The sequence below is a fragment of the Bidens hawaiensis genome, unplaced genomic scaffold (genome assembly GCF_021521415.1).
Source record: "Bidens hawaiensis isolate Kalapana, Puna unplaced genomic scaffold, B.hawaiensis_p1.1 tig00037537_1, whole genome shotgun sequence".
In the NCBI taxonomy this organism is placed as follows: Eukaryota; Viridiplantae; Streptophyta; class Magnoliopsida; order Asterales; family Asteraceae; genus Bidens; species Bidens hawaiensis.
In genome coordinates, this window is record NW_027505483.1 from 68,922 (window position 1) to 85,949 (window position 17,028).

A 17,028-nucleotide genomic window follows, 5' to 3' on the forward strand; every position below is an offset into this window, starting at 1 on the left:
CAAAGAATGTTTCGAATTGTTGCATTGTGATCTTTGGGGAAGGTATAAAACCCCTTCGCTTTCAAGAGCAAACTATTTTTTAACGATCGTGGATGACTACAGTCGATCTGTTTGGGTTTTCCTTCTAAGACACAAATTTGATGCGGGTGACCATCTGATATTTTTCCACAGAATGATCAAAACGCATTTTGGAAAATCAATTAAAAGAATTCGTTGTGATAACGGGGGGGGGGGGGGGAGTTTATTTCAAACCAAATGCACAACTTTTATGCTCAAGAGGGTGTTTTAGAACGTAAGCACGGACATTTGCTCGAGACTGCACATGCACTTAGATTTGAGGCAAATTTGCCAAAGAAGTTTTGGGGCGACTGTGTCATGACAGCGGCCTACATAATCAATCGTCTCCCATCAAACACCATTAACAACAAAGCCCCATTTGAAATTTTACATGAAGAAGAACCTGATTATGAGCATATGAAGATTTTTGGTTGCCTCTCTTACTTTCGAAATACCGACACAGATGGAGACAAATTTGAATGGAAAGGGAAACCCGGGGTATTTTTAGGTTATCCACCGGGAACAAAAGGGTACAAAATATATGACATTACCGATAACAAAGTGATGGTGTCAAGAGATGTGAAATTTGTTGAAAATGTTTTTCCTTTCAAGAGCATGGATCGTATCAACAAAAGTGAAAATGAGAAACTTTTTGATTTTCCGCCCTGGTATTACAATGAGACAAATGAAGGCGAACCCTTAGTCACCCCTAATGTTAATGGGAACGAAGAAAATCAGAGTGGAGAGAATGCCCACGGTCACGAGGATGATGTCGACACCATCAGCCATGAAGTTTTAGTTGAGGCATCGCTGAACACCTCAAACATTAATGATCAAGATCTTAACAATGCACAAATTGTGGAACATGAAATGCAAAACACTGTTGGTCCTTCTGAACAAAGCACTTCGGTTCGAGAGGAAGAAAATGCCCAAGTTCGACCATCCAGAGTTCGAACCCAACCAGCACGCTTCAACGATTACAATGCCAAGCTTCCCCCATCGATAGACCATACTCGACCAGCAGCTAATCAAAGTTCATCCACGGTACATCCTCTAGCTTGTTACATCTCTTATGATAATTTTTCTTCCACCCATAAAGCTTTTCTATCAGCTATCAACTCATGCGATGAGCCGGACTTTTTGTCAAGCATCAGTAAACCATGATTGGCGAGAAGCCATGAAGAAAGAAATTAAGGCCCTTGAACAAAATGGTACTTGGACTCTTGAGGTGTTGCCCAAAAACAAAAGGGTGATTGACTCAAAGTGGGTTTACAAAATCAAGTACAAACCAAACGGAGAGGTGGATAGATATAAGGCGAGATTGGTGGTGAAAGGTTTCACTCAACTCGAAGGGGTTGATTATCATGATACATTCGCACCAGTTGCAAAGTTGGTTACTATTCGTACCTTGTTGGCTGTGGCTGTGAAAAGAAATTGGATGATACACCAACTTGACGTGAATAACGCCTTCTTGCATGGGGATTTAGAGGAAGAAGTCTACATGAAGATTCCAGAGGGTTTTGCTAAACAGGGGGAGGCTCGTGTTTGTAGATTAAGAAAATCAATCTATGGTTTGAAACATGCGTCACGCAATTGGTATCAAACTAATGAGATTAATGACAAGGAAAACACAACAGCTTATAGTTGAACGTCGACCATCAAGGTATTTAGCCCAATCAACATTTCGTAACCATAAAGTAGTCAGTATATAGGAGTATGAAAATGTAAAATAGTAGATACATGTGCAATAGTTTCTCGAAGATAGCTAAAATTGCGCTTGATCACAAGCTAGTTTTTGCCAATAGTTTCATGAGGAATTTGAGAAACCTTACCGCTGGAATAAGTAATCTCAAGTCTCATCAATACCAGATATTGTAACTCCCGCATGTGCTTCGATATAGAGATTAGAGAACCCCCAATATGTCTAAAATGTTACTGACTAGGAAAGGCTTGAGTAAATATAAGTTAGAATTGAGCAATGTATATACAGTGCAAATGTTTAATTAGGTAATGTTCCTTAGATAAATGTAAATCATCATCATAGAAAGTAGCCTAAATGGCTAAAACCCAAGAAATAACTCAAAATACCCAAGTCCGTGAGAGCAAACCATGTGCAACTGATTATATCCAACACAAAAGTGATAGAGCTCCCATTGAAAAGAATATCATCGGCATTAGCAAGAACACTAGAGCTAACTAGCTAACCTAGTATCAACAATAAACAAATAAATAGGTGTCCAAAATATACCAACTTATGCAAATAGCCAACACTATATAGAGCTTAGAAAACCATGTCCATGATGTTTTCTTACGACCACAGACAACCTTATTAATTCAGCAAGCATACATGATTTCGGCTAATAGCTCAACAAAAGAGAGTCTAAGATAAGTACCCTAGGTGAATGGGTGTTCTTCACATGATCAACTTGTTGAATATCCCAATCTTGCCAATGATCAACCGCTAATACCAACTATATATTGGTTTATTTTACTACTGAACTAAAAGCCTTTGTATAATCAACCCCCTCAGTCGGTGAAAGCTTTGGCATATATCCAGGCTTTGTATCTGTTGTTAGTCAAATAAAAGTGTCGTTTATCTTGATTAACACAACGATAACTAACAATGTTCACTCATAAATGAGCGGCTAACAATACCTAGGTTTGGTTAGAATGCAAAATCGTAAGTTTAGTCCACATAGCATTTTACCGTACCGTCAAATTCTTGCCATGGGTAAAAGGGGAAGGCTTAGTCATATGAGTTAAGGAAACATTGAAAAGAACATGATAAAGAAATTTCTTGGGTTGGCGGGTGTTGTATATCTATAGAACGAGTATGATAGATTCTAGAATCTGGACTCAAATAAACAATTTAATTACTGAAACATAATAACACAATTCGAGATGGGAGGTATTCGATTACCCAATTCGAGATGGTAAGTGTCCGATACAAGGTTAAAGAAAAAGTAATACTTAGATAATAATAAACATTTGCACCCTACTCACTAGAACAAAAGTTATAAATAAGCACTAGTTATTAATAACTTGCCCTAAACTTTAGCTACCCTTTATTAATAGAATAATAGCTGGTCCTGAATTTCAGCTACTCATTAACCCACTATCACCTCTTTTAGTAACTTATTTGACAAAGATATGGGACCGTATCATAGTAACCATTGAGTGTGAAAGCCAAGGTGGTTGTGGTGTGGTGGTAGTCGAAATTTGAGGGCTAGGACGGTTGAATGAAAAAATAACTAGAAAAAAGGGGTTGTCGATAAAAGGCTAGTTCATGGGTTTGCTCTCGATGAGGATGATAAATATGTGCCCTTGTAAGTGATGTATATAAAAATATACATATTTTAAGCATCAAATAATCTCCAAAATATCATAGTTTATTATATTATCTAGTTCAAATAGCTACATATTATGTTAATTTCTATTTTTTAGGTTTATTCCAGCCTCAAACAAAGAAACGAGTGGATACACAAAGAATATCAAAGAAATTATGTTTAATCAGCCTAACACTCCCCCATGTTTCAAGCAACACACACCCGTGGTCACCTTTCCAAGATAAGACAAAAATATGATGAAAAAGAAAAAATACGATGAAGCAAACACGGGGACGTGCGTCTAGAAACACACCCTCGTGATCACCTTTCAAGAAAAGACAAAAATACAAGAATCTGACACTCCAAACACGAGGCCGTGTCTCACCTAGCATGCCTCCGTGATGAGTCAGCATGCACGATCTGACAGAACATTAAATGCACTTAGACAGATGGAGTCGGTGGCGTGTAAGCCTCTCCAAACGACTTGTAAATATAGTGCGTGTCTCATCAGTGGCGTGATTTATTTTTTGTGAAGTACATGGTTATTTTGCAATTATCCTTTGATGAGATATGTTTTGTCGTCATAATTCATTAATTTAAGATTGATGATTAACACTCATTCATGATTCACTCATGTTCTTGGAAGCTAAAAATGGTAAAAAGAATATCTTGATATTTTATCCAACACATACATCCTTGTGTTGTACTTTGAAAAGATGAGATATAAGCTATGATCAATTTCTCTAGTCTTGGTAATTCTGAAATAAAATTGATAACACGATTGATTAGGTTGTCATGCTAGTTAAAGAAATCATATGTTAAATGAATTTGTAATTATAGTCTACTTAAATCAACCAAGGGGAGGTGGTGTGACTAAACTATAATCACCCGAAGTTGTTAGAATTGGTATTTGATAAATCGAAGTCAGTTCTAATATTTATATGTCACTAAAACTACTTGCTTACTTGTATTGACATTTCTGTGGTATACATGAAGTTATGCATGCTACTTTCTTTTATGTCATAGAGTAATTCACTTAGAAATGAGGTGGTATTCTATCTTATGTTATTAAATCAAGTTAATCACATATTGATCATCAAAGAAGAGTTACGTGGATTCATAATTTAGATGGTAGCCTTCATATGTTTATTTTATTGTCCGAAACTCATCTACTTGTTCACCTATTTTAGTTTACTTTAATTAGTTTAAAACAACCTTTAATGATTATTACTTCCGGGTGATTTAGAACACAAATATATTATTAAAAATCATTCGTGTTCATGGATCGATACTTGTTTTTACCATCGCTATTCTACATATACGATATGTACACTTGCCTATATGTGTGTGCTTTAGTTTTAGTGAAAGTTATTTATATAAATTTAAAACTCGATATTGTGTGACAGAAAATCAACAACTCTTATATACTCATGTACACACAACAAATACCAAGATTAGATCGGTTGATGGTGGGAGATGGACCCCAAATTTGACATCATAGTGCTGTAGTGAATGATAGGTAAAGTACTACGTAATAAAGAATGACGAAAAACTAGAGAAAAGATCAAATAAGAAGTTTGATTTTTTCAAAGAAGGCTAGGAAGGAGGGTATTTTAGTCTACTACTTTAATATTGAAACCCACTTAATTTAATTTCAAAAACCCACTTAATTAAAACCCACTTAAATTTTCACTCATCTCCTACAATCACCACCGCCCACCGCCACCACCTTGCCGGAAAAGTTTTCGGAAATTTCGCCGAAAAATAAAACACTATGAAAATAAAAACACAATGAAAAACACAATTAAACAACACAATGTAAAAAACACAATGCGAAAAACACTATGAAAAAATAAAACACAATTTTGGTAAAACACACTTGTAAAAAACCCACGAATTTTTTTTATTTTTATATAGCAATATGGTACTCATATAAAAGATTAAAAAACACTCGTTATTAACCTGTAATTGTTTTTAAAAAAATGTCGTATAAAAAAGTTATGGACGTTTTAAAATGATGGGGGATTTGACATGTGCCTTGCATGTGGAGAGAGAAAGTCAACAAATATGTTATCCCTATTATGCCCTTACCATTATTTTACGTTTGATTTTCTCTCTAATTTAATCTCAACCATACAAATCTAAAATGAATTGCCAATATTATTTCATATTCTTCTTACAAAAACTAATCTTCTTATTATAACTCAACCCCGAAAAACTAATCTAACTCATGAATTATTGCAACCATCACAAATGGTTTTCAAATGTTTAATGAAAACATAAATAATGCAAGCAAGATGAGATAAAACCAATGTTTTCATATCCGGACCATACATCGACCCGGACGAAGTACCGGGTCACAAGTCGTACTGACCCGAGAGGTCGGACCCGACATTGACCCATATGGCGTCATAATTAATATGATTATATGGATAATTTACGTTATATTATAGTTAGTTGAGAGATTCAATCATTACTATACTTTTAAACACCTTCCATTTGCATCGGTTATTTTAGCATATATGATTTATATTTCAACAAATCAGAACATCAACAATGTTTGGTTGGTTTGCTTTATGGCATTTGTTAAGTTTCCTATCGGTACGGTGCATGGGTTCGAATCCCTTTGTCTACAACATTTTTGATTTAATATAAAAATAGGATTTATCGGTCCAACCGGCGGTTCACCAGTTCTGATCGGATGGCAAACCGTCAAACTCTGCCGGGCTATTAGCAAACGGGTTATACTATGCCAAGCGGACCGGAATGACTACCGGGTCCTGATCGAACCGGTCCAACTGGCCGGTCCGGTCCGGGTTTCAAAACATTGGATAAAACTTAACCACATGGATGGCTAAGGTGGCAGCGCCACATCTCACAAGGGACCGAAACTATAGGAGAAAATGACTTAGGTCTAATGCGACTTAGGCGACACGCGAAGAATTAAGGAGTTCTCATGTTAGAGTCTCGATAGATAAACACAAGCGCGATAAAACAATCAAACAATGGTGATCAATAAAGAGTTGAATAATTTATATATTTTTTTAAATACAATAAACAACATGTATTAAATAAAAGGATCCAAGTACATTAGAGAGGTGGGTAAGCGGGCAAAAAGCTGCACCGCCACTCCCTTTTGAATGGCAAACTCAATCCTACTAAAAACAAAGTTATATTTCTTTGGCGTTGATTAGATACTGTGCACAACCTGTTGAACTCTTTTAAGGAACGTAATAGCTTCGAGGGCAAAGGACCCAAATGTATCAAAAGCAAAAGGAATGAAGACGTGTTGATTCTCGGCACATGCTTTCTCATGCTTCGCAATCTTTCCCGATTCCGTCTTCAACACATCCTGCCTAACAACAAACCTGGTATCCCTAAGCCCAACAAGGGGATACTCCAGTAAGGTCTATACAAGTGTGCTTCTCTAGGCCCATCCAAACACATGAACGTCTGTTGGTTGGAAAGTAGACCTCCCTTCAAGGGGACCCGACAAAAAATTCACAAGAGCTTCTTTTTTTGCCGAGATCTCCGCTCGTTTTAATACATCACAAAGGACATCTCTGACCCTTTTAGTAAGTCCAACTGCAGGTACAGTTTTTCAAAAATAAATTTATGTGACGTCGAGAGAAAAAAAATGGTCGATGCGTGAGATTGAAGAGGTCAAAGTGTCATACCATTATCGGTAATTATCCTTTCAATATCGAGAAATGGATGGAAATTGGTACTCTAATGTCAATGTTGAATATTATGAATATTTATGGTGGTGCTGATGTTTTGGTGCTAGGCTTCGGACTTGGGCCGCGGGTCTTTTATGACAAAATCAGTGTGGTTCGATTTGGAGGTTGCCTATGGTGGTACTCGCCCGCATGGGCTCTTCTCATGAAATAATTGGGCTCCTTGCAAGGGTTTAGATATGATGAATAGAGGGTGTGTTATGTGTGACTTCCCCTTTGAAACACTTGACCATTTAGTAATTTTATGCCCATTGCAAAACTGCTTAGAAGCCAAAAAGTTTGTTACTGGCTTGTTATTACGACCCCGATTGGGGATTTGCTTGGTTAGGGAGATGACTGATTTCGGGATTGTCCATGCAGTGGCTAAAGAGAAAAGGAAGGCGATTCAATCGGTTACTAATAACATTTTGAACTCTATGGAAGTGCAGAAACAACGTGATCTTTAAAAATAAGTGTTTCCAAAGGAGAAAGGACGATGCTATTTATGGCTAGCTGTTAGATCAAACCATCTAATTATGTTGTGATTATGTATTTTTCTCTTATTCTTGTAAACTTGAGTTAAACTACTCATGAACTGAGCTTGAGATTTAGAAGTAGAGATTGAAATGAGCTGAGCTCAAGCCCGATGTAAGTTAAACAAACCGAGCTCCGGCTTGACTCGTTTGCCCCCCCTAACTGAAAGGGAAAGGGGATTTAACAGATTTATGAATTGACGAAAACACCCTCACCTAGATGGGATTTAATACAGAAGTATGATTCCGTTAATCAATTGAACATGAACTATTACAATAGGAAACTTTAATGACTAAATTATTAAAGCTTTGTCAATTGAACAAAAATTATTAAAATCAATAAACCACGGCAACCAAAACAATATCATCATCATCATCATCGTACTCAGTATATCCCACCAATAGCAATGCTATGGTAGGGTCTGAGGAGGGTAAGATGTAGACAGCCTTACCTCCATCCCATAGGGATAGAGAGGCTGCTTCCGGTGAGACCCCCGGCTCGATAGTAGTTTTGCATCAAGCCTTGGACATAAGGCACATAGCACTCAATCATCGGGACACCGGCTGATTGGTGCATGTGCCCTTGTCTTTCGACTATCAACGCCACCACATGATGCCTGATTAACCTTCCGCCACTTTTAACGTTATTTTCACGAGATTAGTAAAATAACGTCAAAATTAGTGCAATTTTACTTTTGCCCACCCGAGGGTTCACACATATATACATTATATGCGCGCACCGCAAGCAGGGCGTACGGCAACCAAAACAAGAGTTCTAGAAAGCTAGAAAACATTTTTTATTGAAAGCGTTTTAAAATGCTTAAGGAAATAATTTAATTTGTAGATATGATTTTTACAAAATTGATTGAAAGGATTTTAGAAAATAGCTTAAGAAAAAAATATTGTGAATGTTGGGATTTTTAAAGTCCAAAAGATGCAACACAAAGTGCCAGAAACCTCTAGCGTGAAGTGTCTCCACAACCCCAGAACCATCTTTCTTCACCTATAAATAACACCATCATCCAACACTTACTTCCATCATCAAATCAACAAAACAAACTCTCATTCATTCTTAGCTCTACTGCCTACATTTACATTTAATTTCCAATCAAGCATCTTTACATAGACAAATCATGTCGATCATTCCAAGTTTCTTCGGTGGTCGTCAAACCAACGTCTTTGATCCTTTCTCTTTGGACACATGGGATCCCTTCTTCAACACCTCCATTTCCGCCCGTGAGACCTCGGCTTTCGCGAACGCACAGATCGACTGGAAGGAGACGCCAGAAGCCCACGTATTCAAGGCTGATCTGCCAGGGCTGAAGATAGAGGAGGTGAAGGTGGAGTTGGAGGAGGATAGAGTGTTGAAGATAAGCGGAGAAGAACGACAAGTGGCACCGCGTGGAGAGGAGCTCCGGCAAGTTCCTCTGGAGGTTCAGGCTGCCGGAGAATGCAAAGGCTGAAGAGGTGAAAGCGAAGATGGAGAATGGAGTGCTGACTGTCACCGTGCCTAAGCATGAGGTCAAGAAGCCGGAAGTCAAGGCCATTTACATCTCAACTAACTAGTCATCTTATCCTATCCTGGTTTTGAATAATAAGAAAATGTGTGTGTGTGTGTGTGCGCATGATCAAGTATATGTGTTGAAGAATCTTTTGTATTATGAGCAAATGTAACTTTATTAAACCAAACCTGGCAACATATTTTGTTAAAAACAAACACACAAAATTTCTTAAAGTTGTATGTCACTTCCATGTTTAAACTTTATTATCTTTTCATGATCAAAACTCAAAAGATCATGACTTTAGGTTCTTTCTAGGTTTCATATTCAGTTTCATTTCTTTTCTCGAAATGCTTCTTCAAATCATATTGGATCAACTCAACAAATAGTGCAAATTTGGCTACATCTTTGAAGTCAAGCCTTTGTGCATTCTCTGATCTCCATATACCTTATCAAAGTTTCGAAGTCTTGGACTTCCATTAGAAGATGTTGAAGTAGAAGATATACATGAAACTAATGAATCTCTGGTGGTCGTATTGTTGGAAATAATCTAGATTTATATGGCCTTTTAGATCATTTCTTAACATTATCCAAATGAAATGAAAACTGAAAAGTACTTACGCATGGGCTGCAATTATGACGTTTTACAACTTACGCATGGGCTGCAATTATTATTTATCACTCCCTCCGTCCCATTAAAAATGTCATGTTTTGAATTTTCAAAGTCTTTATTTATAAACTTTGACTTTAAATAATTTTGTTTGCATTAGATAACAATTGATGAAAGTTATATGATTTGAGTATGTTTTAAAAAATGTTTTTATCGGTATAATTTTTATCAAGTTTTATATAACACAAAAAGTATATAATTAAGGTCAAAGTTTATAAATAAAGACTTTGAAAATTCAAAATATGACACTTTTAATGGGACGGAGGGAGTAGTTATTATGGCCCAAATTCAACTCAAAGTCTACTTTGCATGGATTTTTTAGTATCAGATTAACTTAAAAGATCACATAAAATTTAACAACACCAACATAAAGCGATACAAAGTCTACTTAATCTTGCGTGGATCTTTTAGTATCAGATTAACTTAAAAGATCACATAAAATTAACACCAACATAAAATGACAATTTGTCGGTTTGGGAAGGGTTTAGGTAATCCCAAACCCAAACCTAACCCAAAACCTATCGAAAATTTATCGGGTGACTACCCGTTGGTTGTCGGGCATACAACACACCCGTGGGTTTCAACTTTCAAGCATTATATCGGGTATGTAATTATATAATGTATATACTTGAAACACATCAGGTATATGTATTAAATACTGTATATTCTAAAAATAAACCGGGTTGATAAGAACTAGTTACATTAAAACCCATGTGCTGAAAATTTTGAATATTATTACATATATCACCAAATTAAATCCTTAAAGTAATTGCCGATCGCGGCCTCATGACATAATCTTCCCGATGTTGAAGCAACACATGAACTTTGGCAAGCTTGAACTCGGTCTCCTCTGGAAACACCGAAATAAGTAAATGTTAAATCTAATTATTGTTATATAATTATTAAAAGTTATTATACGATATTTCAATATGTTAATACTTAAAACTTTATAAAAAAAGTTAAACAACGTTTCCAATGGCTTTAAAACCGGACTACACCAAACGGCAAGATCGTGAACTTAACTTATAATCGGTCCCGTTGTGTGTATTTGAACCCATTGGCTAAAGGTCAGATCGTAAATAGGACCGGGTTGTCTAACCCGATTTAAAAAATACTAATTCTTTTTTAAATTACATTATATTATTTAATAATTTATTTATTTACTAGTTTAGATATTTAAGGTTTCACAATTTATTAACATCTTGACAAGAGTATCATATATGTATTATTATAACTTCTTTTTTTTGAACGACTAACAAAAAATTTTATATATATACTACCAAGATGCTAGAAGCACTATTACAATCACAAACACCTAAATACAAAAAGCACGCCGCTAAAAGAACAAGAATTAGTATTATAACTAAATTGGTTTTTATATCTACATATTTAAGTTTTAAATTATTTATGACGTCATTTAATAATTTAATGTAGTCCGGCTGATGGTCGGTTCGATAACAAAATTGGGCATGGGTGGCAATCTTGATCTAAGTATTTTAAATAGGTTAATTTGGGTTGCTTTAAAATTTATATTGGTTAGTTTGGGTTATATGTTTTAATTAAATGAGTCGAAATAGATCACTTGAAAATTTCACATTCTTATTTTTGAGTCAAAATGGGTCGACAAATTTAAATATATGGGTTGATGTGGGTTAGTGTCTTAAGGAAAAGTGGCAGGTTCGGGTTGAAACGGGTTTTGGATTGGAACGAGATCAGTTTAGGTTTTGGCTCGGATCAGGTTTCGTGTTGTCACGAGTTTTCGAACTGGGCGGGTCAGGTTTCGGTTTCTTTCGAGTTCTCGCACTAGACAAGTCGATTTCGGTTTTTTGTTTCGTTTTCGTTGACTTTTCGGTTTCGGTTAATTTGTCGGGTTTTTTGATGAACGAGGACAACGGCGAACACATTTTAGCTTTTTTACTTTCGTTTTTTATTTATATTTTCAGTTATAATTTTTTATTGTTTTTTTTTTGAATTTTTTGATCTTAATAAAAACCATTAAAAAATTCAAAAAATTAATAAAAAAAATCATAACTCAAAATATAAAATAAAAACAAAAGAAAAACTAGAATGTTTCGTCCGTTGTCCTCATTAAAAAAACACCCGACCCGAAACCCGTTTTGACCTAGACCCACGACCCGGACCCGTTCTAACCCGAACCTGTTGACTCTAGCCCGTTCCGACCCAAATTAAAACAACCTTTTTTTAATTGACCCATTCTGACCCTAACCCGTTCCGACCCATGACCCGTTTCGACCCAACCCAACTCATTTGCCACCCATTTATGACTTACATTGTCCAGTTCATCTCTTCTATCTCCAGCCTTTGAATTCCTTTTCTCGGTAGCTTGCTCCAGTTCCGACCAAATATGAGACCCGATCACACTCGAAGACACCGACGTCGACTTTCGACTATAACTCGAACCTCTACCCTTCTCCAACTTCTTAGACTCCTCTTCAAAACCTTCACTATCATCCACACCTCCATACATCCTCTTCTCTTCCGGAATCCCAACAATATCCCCCGAACCCGCCTGCATCTTACCACCACCGTTCCCGATCAACGAGTTCTGAAAATCTATCGAGAAACACGCTTCGCTAAGCTGAAAACTTTGCATGGAAAGATCTTGATTGTGTGGTAGATTAGAACTCCTTGTTAGCAACTCCATCAACTCATCTTGTCGCTGATTACCCATCGTAGAACCCGTCACTGGAACCGGATGATCATCATCAGTAGGTTGAGCCAATCCTTTATTAGTAAGAACACATGAAAGATGAGCATCAAATTCACATAAATTACAATGGTACACCCATCCACTGTAACTAGGGTTATCACACAGATCACACTGGAAATCGTAAACTGGTACGAATTCGATGTTAAGCGAGTGTCGATGCGAAGAGGTTTTCATCGACAAAGGCGCGGCTAAACATAAAGTATGGTAATAATCTATACATTTGGAACAACGGTAGTAAAAACCCTTGATAGGGTTTTCACAACTTTTGCATGTAATGGGAACTTTGGAAGGTGTAGGGAATGTTTCAAGGGTGAGGTTGTGGTTCGGGTCGGATGGATGAGTGACATTTTCGGGCATACTAAAGCATACTTGATGAAGGTAAAAACCACATAATTTGCACCGGTAGTAGAACTTTCCCGGGGCAATGGGGTGTTGGCAGCCGGAGCAAATGGCGTCATGGTGGGGTTTTAGTTTGGTGTAGTCTAGGGAATGATCGTGGCTGAAATGGTGGAACCTGAGCTCGTCTTTGGACTGCATTTTCAATGGTTTTGTTGAACTTGTTGTGATGCAATTTACTATTGGTTTGGGGCATTTGGAGATAGGTTTGCTGGGGTTTGAAAATAATAGGATGATGAGTTTATTTCAATGTTTTAGGCGGCAATTTGGCTGAGTTTTTGATGCAAGGTCAGCCTTCTTTTCTTGGTGTGAAAAGTATATTCTTTGTGCATTTGTGCTTGGACGGCTTTTGGATGGTTTTTGTGTGTTGTCTTTTTCTTCCAAATTTGGTGATTACGGTAGCTTGGAGTTGGTGAGGTGGAGTTGAAATGACAATTAAACCACAGAAACAAGGACTAAACGATACTATGAAGAATTAATGTAAGGTACCCACCTTAGTTCGTTATACCACAATGCTATGGATGGGGCAATTACTCCATTGATCTAAGGGCATATATGATTCACATGAATTCAATGGAATTCAATATTGGAATTGGAATCTAGATTCCAACTCTCAAATTGTTTGGTTCACAGACTTTGTTGGGATTGGAATGTTAATCCCATTGTTGATTCTTTTGGTTAGCAAATGAATTGAAATTGGAAATGAAATTCTTCAAATTCTTTTAACTAAAGGAAATCAAAATTCTTTTAACATGTGAAGGAATTCAATTTAAACAATTGAAATCTTTGACCGGACACCGATGTCGCAACCAACACGTAACTTTTTGACCCGACCCGGCTCCTGAAGTTCTCAACCTTAAATCGTTATTTAATTTAGAAGCTAGTTTACAAGGACCTGGACCTGAACCTGAAGACCTCGACGGTTAAGTGGGTTGTTATGAATTTGGACTTGGCTTTAAACATTTAGGCTGGTAAATATTTATCAAGGCCTATGGATTCATGTGGGCCTTGAGGTTAAATCATCTAATCTAAAGTGGAGGTGCACAAAAACCCAAACCCGGAACCCGACCCGAAAAAAAACCCGGAACCGGTTTTTTTTATACCCGGGTATTCTATACCCGAAACTGGAACCGACCCTACCCGTAGGGTATGGATAAGCTTCTTTTCAAAAACAATAATGTCGATCATTCCAAGCTTCTTCGGTGGTCGTCGAACCAACGTCTTTGATCCTTTCTCTTTGGACACATGGGATCCCTTCTTCAACACCTCCATTTCCGCCCGTGAGACCTCGGCTTTCGCGAACGCACAGATCGACTGGAAGGAGACGCCAGAAGCTCACGTATTCAAGGCTGATCTGCCAGGGCTGAAGAAAGAGGAGGTGAAGGTGGAGTTGGAGGAGGATAGAGTGTTGAAGATAAGCGGAGAAGAACGACAAGTTCCTCTGGAGGTTCAGGCTGCCGGAGAATGCAAAGGCTGAAGAGGTGAAAGCGAAGATGGAGAATGGAGTGCTGACTGTCACCGTGCCTAAGCATGAGGTCAAGAAGCCGGAAGTCAAGGCCATTGACATCTCAGCTAACTAGTCATCTTATCCTATCCTGGTTTTGAATAATAAGAAAATGTGTGTGTGTGTGTGTGCATGATCAAGTATATGTGTTGAAGAATCTTTTGTATTATGAGCAAATGTAACTTTTCTGTTAATTAATAAAAATTGTGTGTTCATATATTCTTTGCGTTCAAGAAAAGCATTAAGCTGGTCATACTACATTCTATATTTAAGATAGATTTAGGCACGAAATCAACTAGTCACCTTTTAAGAAGATAAATAGTATAAGGAGAAATAGTGAAGTCATATTTATAGAAAAAAAAATTTCAAGCTAAGGATGTTTGGATATAGAACCTGCATGTTTTATAAAATCTCCATGCCTTTCTATTGAGAAGGGCCACGTGGTCTTTTTTCACCTTGTTAATTTATTATTCCGTGGCGTTCAGTTTTGGAGAGGAACTGTGCGAGTTGAGTAAACAATTGACGAGAAAACGGTTGTGTGGCATATGAATGAAATTTGATAAGAGATATCCGCAAGAAACTGATCCATCACACCAAATTTTTAATTTTGCAAGAGAGCAAGTTTTCAACATGTGGTTTATAGATAGAGGTGTGTATAGGTCGGTTTTGGCTTAAAACCGTATCTGTAATCAAACTATCAGTTAACCAGAGAATATGAAACAATATAACTAAGCCTAAACATTTAACCACTTAATAAATTGTTATTAGACATTTCGGCTTGCATATACTACGTGCCGGTTAACCGTGTTTTACTAAATCGTGGGTCGGTTCGCTTTTGTTGGATACGGAACCATAACAGACCCGGAAATTTTGGTTTTCAAAATAAGTGAAAACCGATCGGTTATTGGTTAGGTTAGAGCACATTGGTTCGGTTAATTTCATTTTGTGCACACCAAAATGTATAATGACGAAAGAGAAGTAATAGCTTTAGAGCCAAAAGAGTACCGTGGATACATCCAGATGAATCGGCTAAAGTCGTCAAAATAACAAAGATTAAATCGGTCAATGGAGGGAGGGGACCCCTAATATCATATCATAGTGAATAATACGTACGTAATAAAGTGAGAGTACCACAGCTCACAAGAGGGACCGAAGGTATAGAAGAGAATGATTTTGGGTGGATGCGAATTTGGCTGCCTGTGAGGAATAAGGAATTCTCATGTTAGTTTCGATAGATAAACTCAAGTGCGATAAAACAATCAAACCATGGGGATTAATGAAGAGTTGAATAATTGATAAAATAAAAAAGATTTATAGCGAGTAAATTCCACTACTACAATAACAAGCATTAGCTACAAAATTTTTACTACGCAAAAAATTCGTTGCAACTTTGCAACATGTTAGCTACGAATTAGATACAAATATATTTTGATACGATTTCAGCTACGGATATTTCGTTGCAAATTAGAGTTGTAGCAAAATTCGTAACAAAATCAAAAAAAATAAAAATTATAAAAGCAGTTTAATGAGATACTTAGCAAATCCATAGCAAAATTAGGAAATAATTTTTTTTAAAAAAGTAACTAAATGTACTCTAACAAATTCCGTAGCAATTTCATAGCAAAATCAAAGAAAAGAAATATCAAAAATACCGTTTGATAAAAACCATAGCCAATCCGTAGCAAAATCAAGAAAAACAAAAATTATATAGATAACTAGTAATTTACCGCGTGTTGCACGACGAAATTGGTCGGTAAAATCCGAGAGTTGCAGCAGCGAGTAAATACGATTCGTTCAGTATTGGTTGTGTTCTTTGTGGTATAAACAATGTAGGTTAGGCCTGAACATTCTAAAAAATATATTCTTTGCCCTAACATATAAAAAGATTAGCATATAAAAAACTAAAATATTTAAAACGACATTTATTTGGCTGTTAAAAACCCATGCGGAGGTAAAACCCAAGCGGCGTTGTTCTCAAGCGTTCAGAAGGTAACTCGACGTGAATTCGGTTATGTTCATTACAAAACCGGAACAGCCTCGCCAACAATAACCCCATCTTTAATTACATTAATTTCGTGTCTGATGTGTTCTTGATCTACGGCTGCCGTTAACTGTTGTAATCAAATAAGCTTCGTCTGTTCATTGTTTAAGGTAATCTGATACAGTAGCATGATCGTTTTGATTCACCAAACATTAACCCTATGGTTAATTGAATCATCAATAATCGGATTGATCGATTTAATTATTTAGGGTTCATATAATAATTTGGGTTTACAACTGTGTGTTTATAAATTTTCGTCATAAGAATATAATCAATCTGTCAGTCAGCTCAATTGGTTGTTTAGTGTGTGTGATATTGAGTTTCTGGCTGGAAGGCACGAATTCGAGTCCAGTAGTGTTTTTTTGTTTCTTTTTGGTATTAATTTGTTTTATAATATATCTATTTAATACTTAAATCATATTAATAATATTGTAAATATTATAATTAATTAATATTGTATCTAAACCGACATCATAAAGTTAACGTTTTGTGTTAACTAATCTCATTACAAGGTTTTAGTGTGTGTGTATGTTTATATACATATATGTATGTATT

The 17,028-nt window shown here is 36.6% G+C and overlaps 1 protein-coding gene and 2 pseudogenes across 1 annotated transcript; 2 read left to right on the forward strand and 1 right to left on the reverse strand.

Annotated features, from left to right (window-relative positions):
- The first annotated feature begins 8,750 nt into the window (after positions 1-8,750).
- On the forward strand, positions 8,751-9,198 carry LOC143613456 (17.5 kDa class I heat shock protein-like; annotated as a pseudogene).
- A 1,353-nt stretch (positions 9,199-10,551) lies between these two features.
- Positions 10,552-13,119, reverse strand: LOC143613461 (uncharacterized). The gene is made up of 2 exons (XM_077087155.1): positions 12,092-13,119; positions 10,552-10,651 (listed from the first exon to the last, which is right to left on the reverse strand). Exons 1-2 carry the CDS (start codon positions 13,067-13,069, stop codon positions 10,586-10,588), a joined length of 1,044 nt encoding a protein of 347 aa, XP_076943270.1. The 5' UTR covers positions 13,070-13,119; the 3' UTR covers positions 10,552-10,585.
- A 977-nt stretch (positions 13,120-14,096) lies between these two features.
- Positions 14,097-14,604, forward strand: LOC143613457 (17.5 kDa class I heat shock protein-like; annotated as a pseudogene).
- The last annotated feature ends 2,424 nt before the right edge of the window (positions 14,605-17,028 follow it).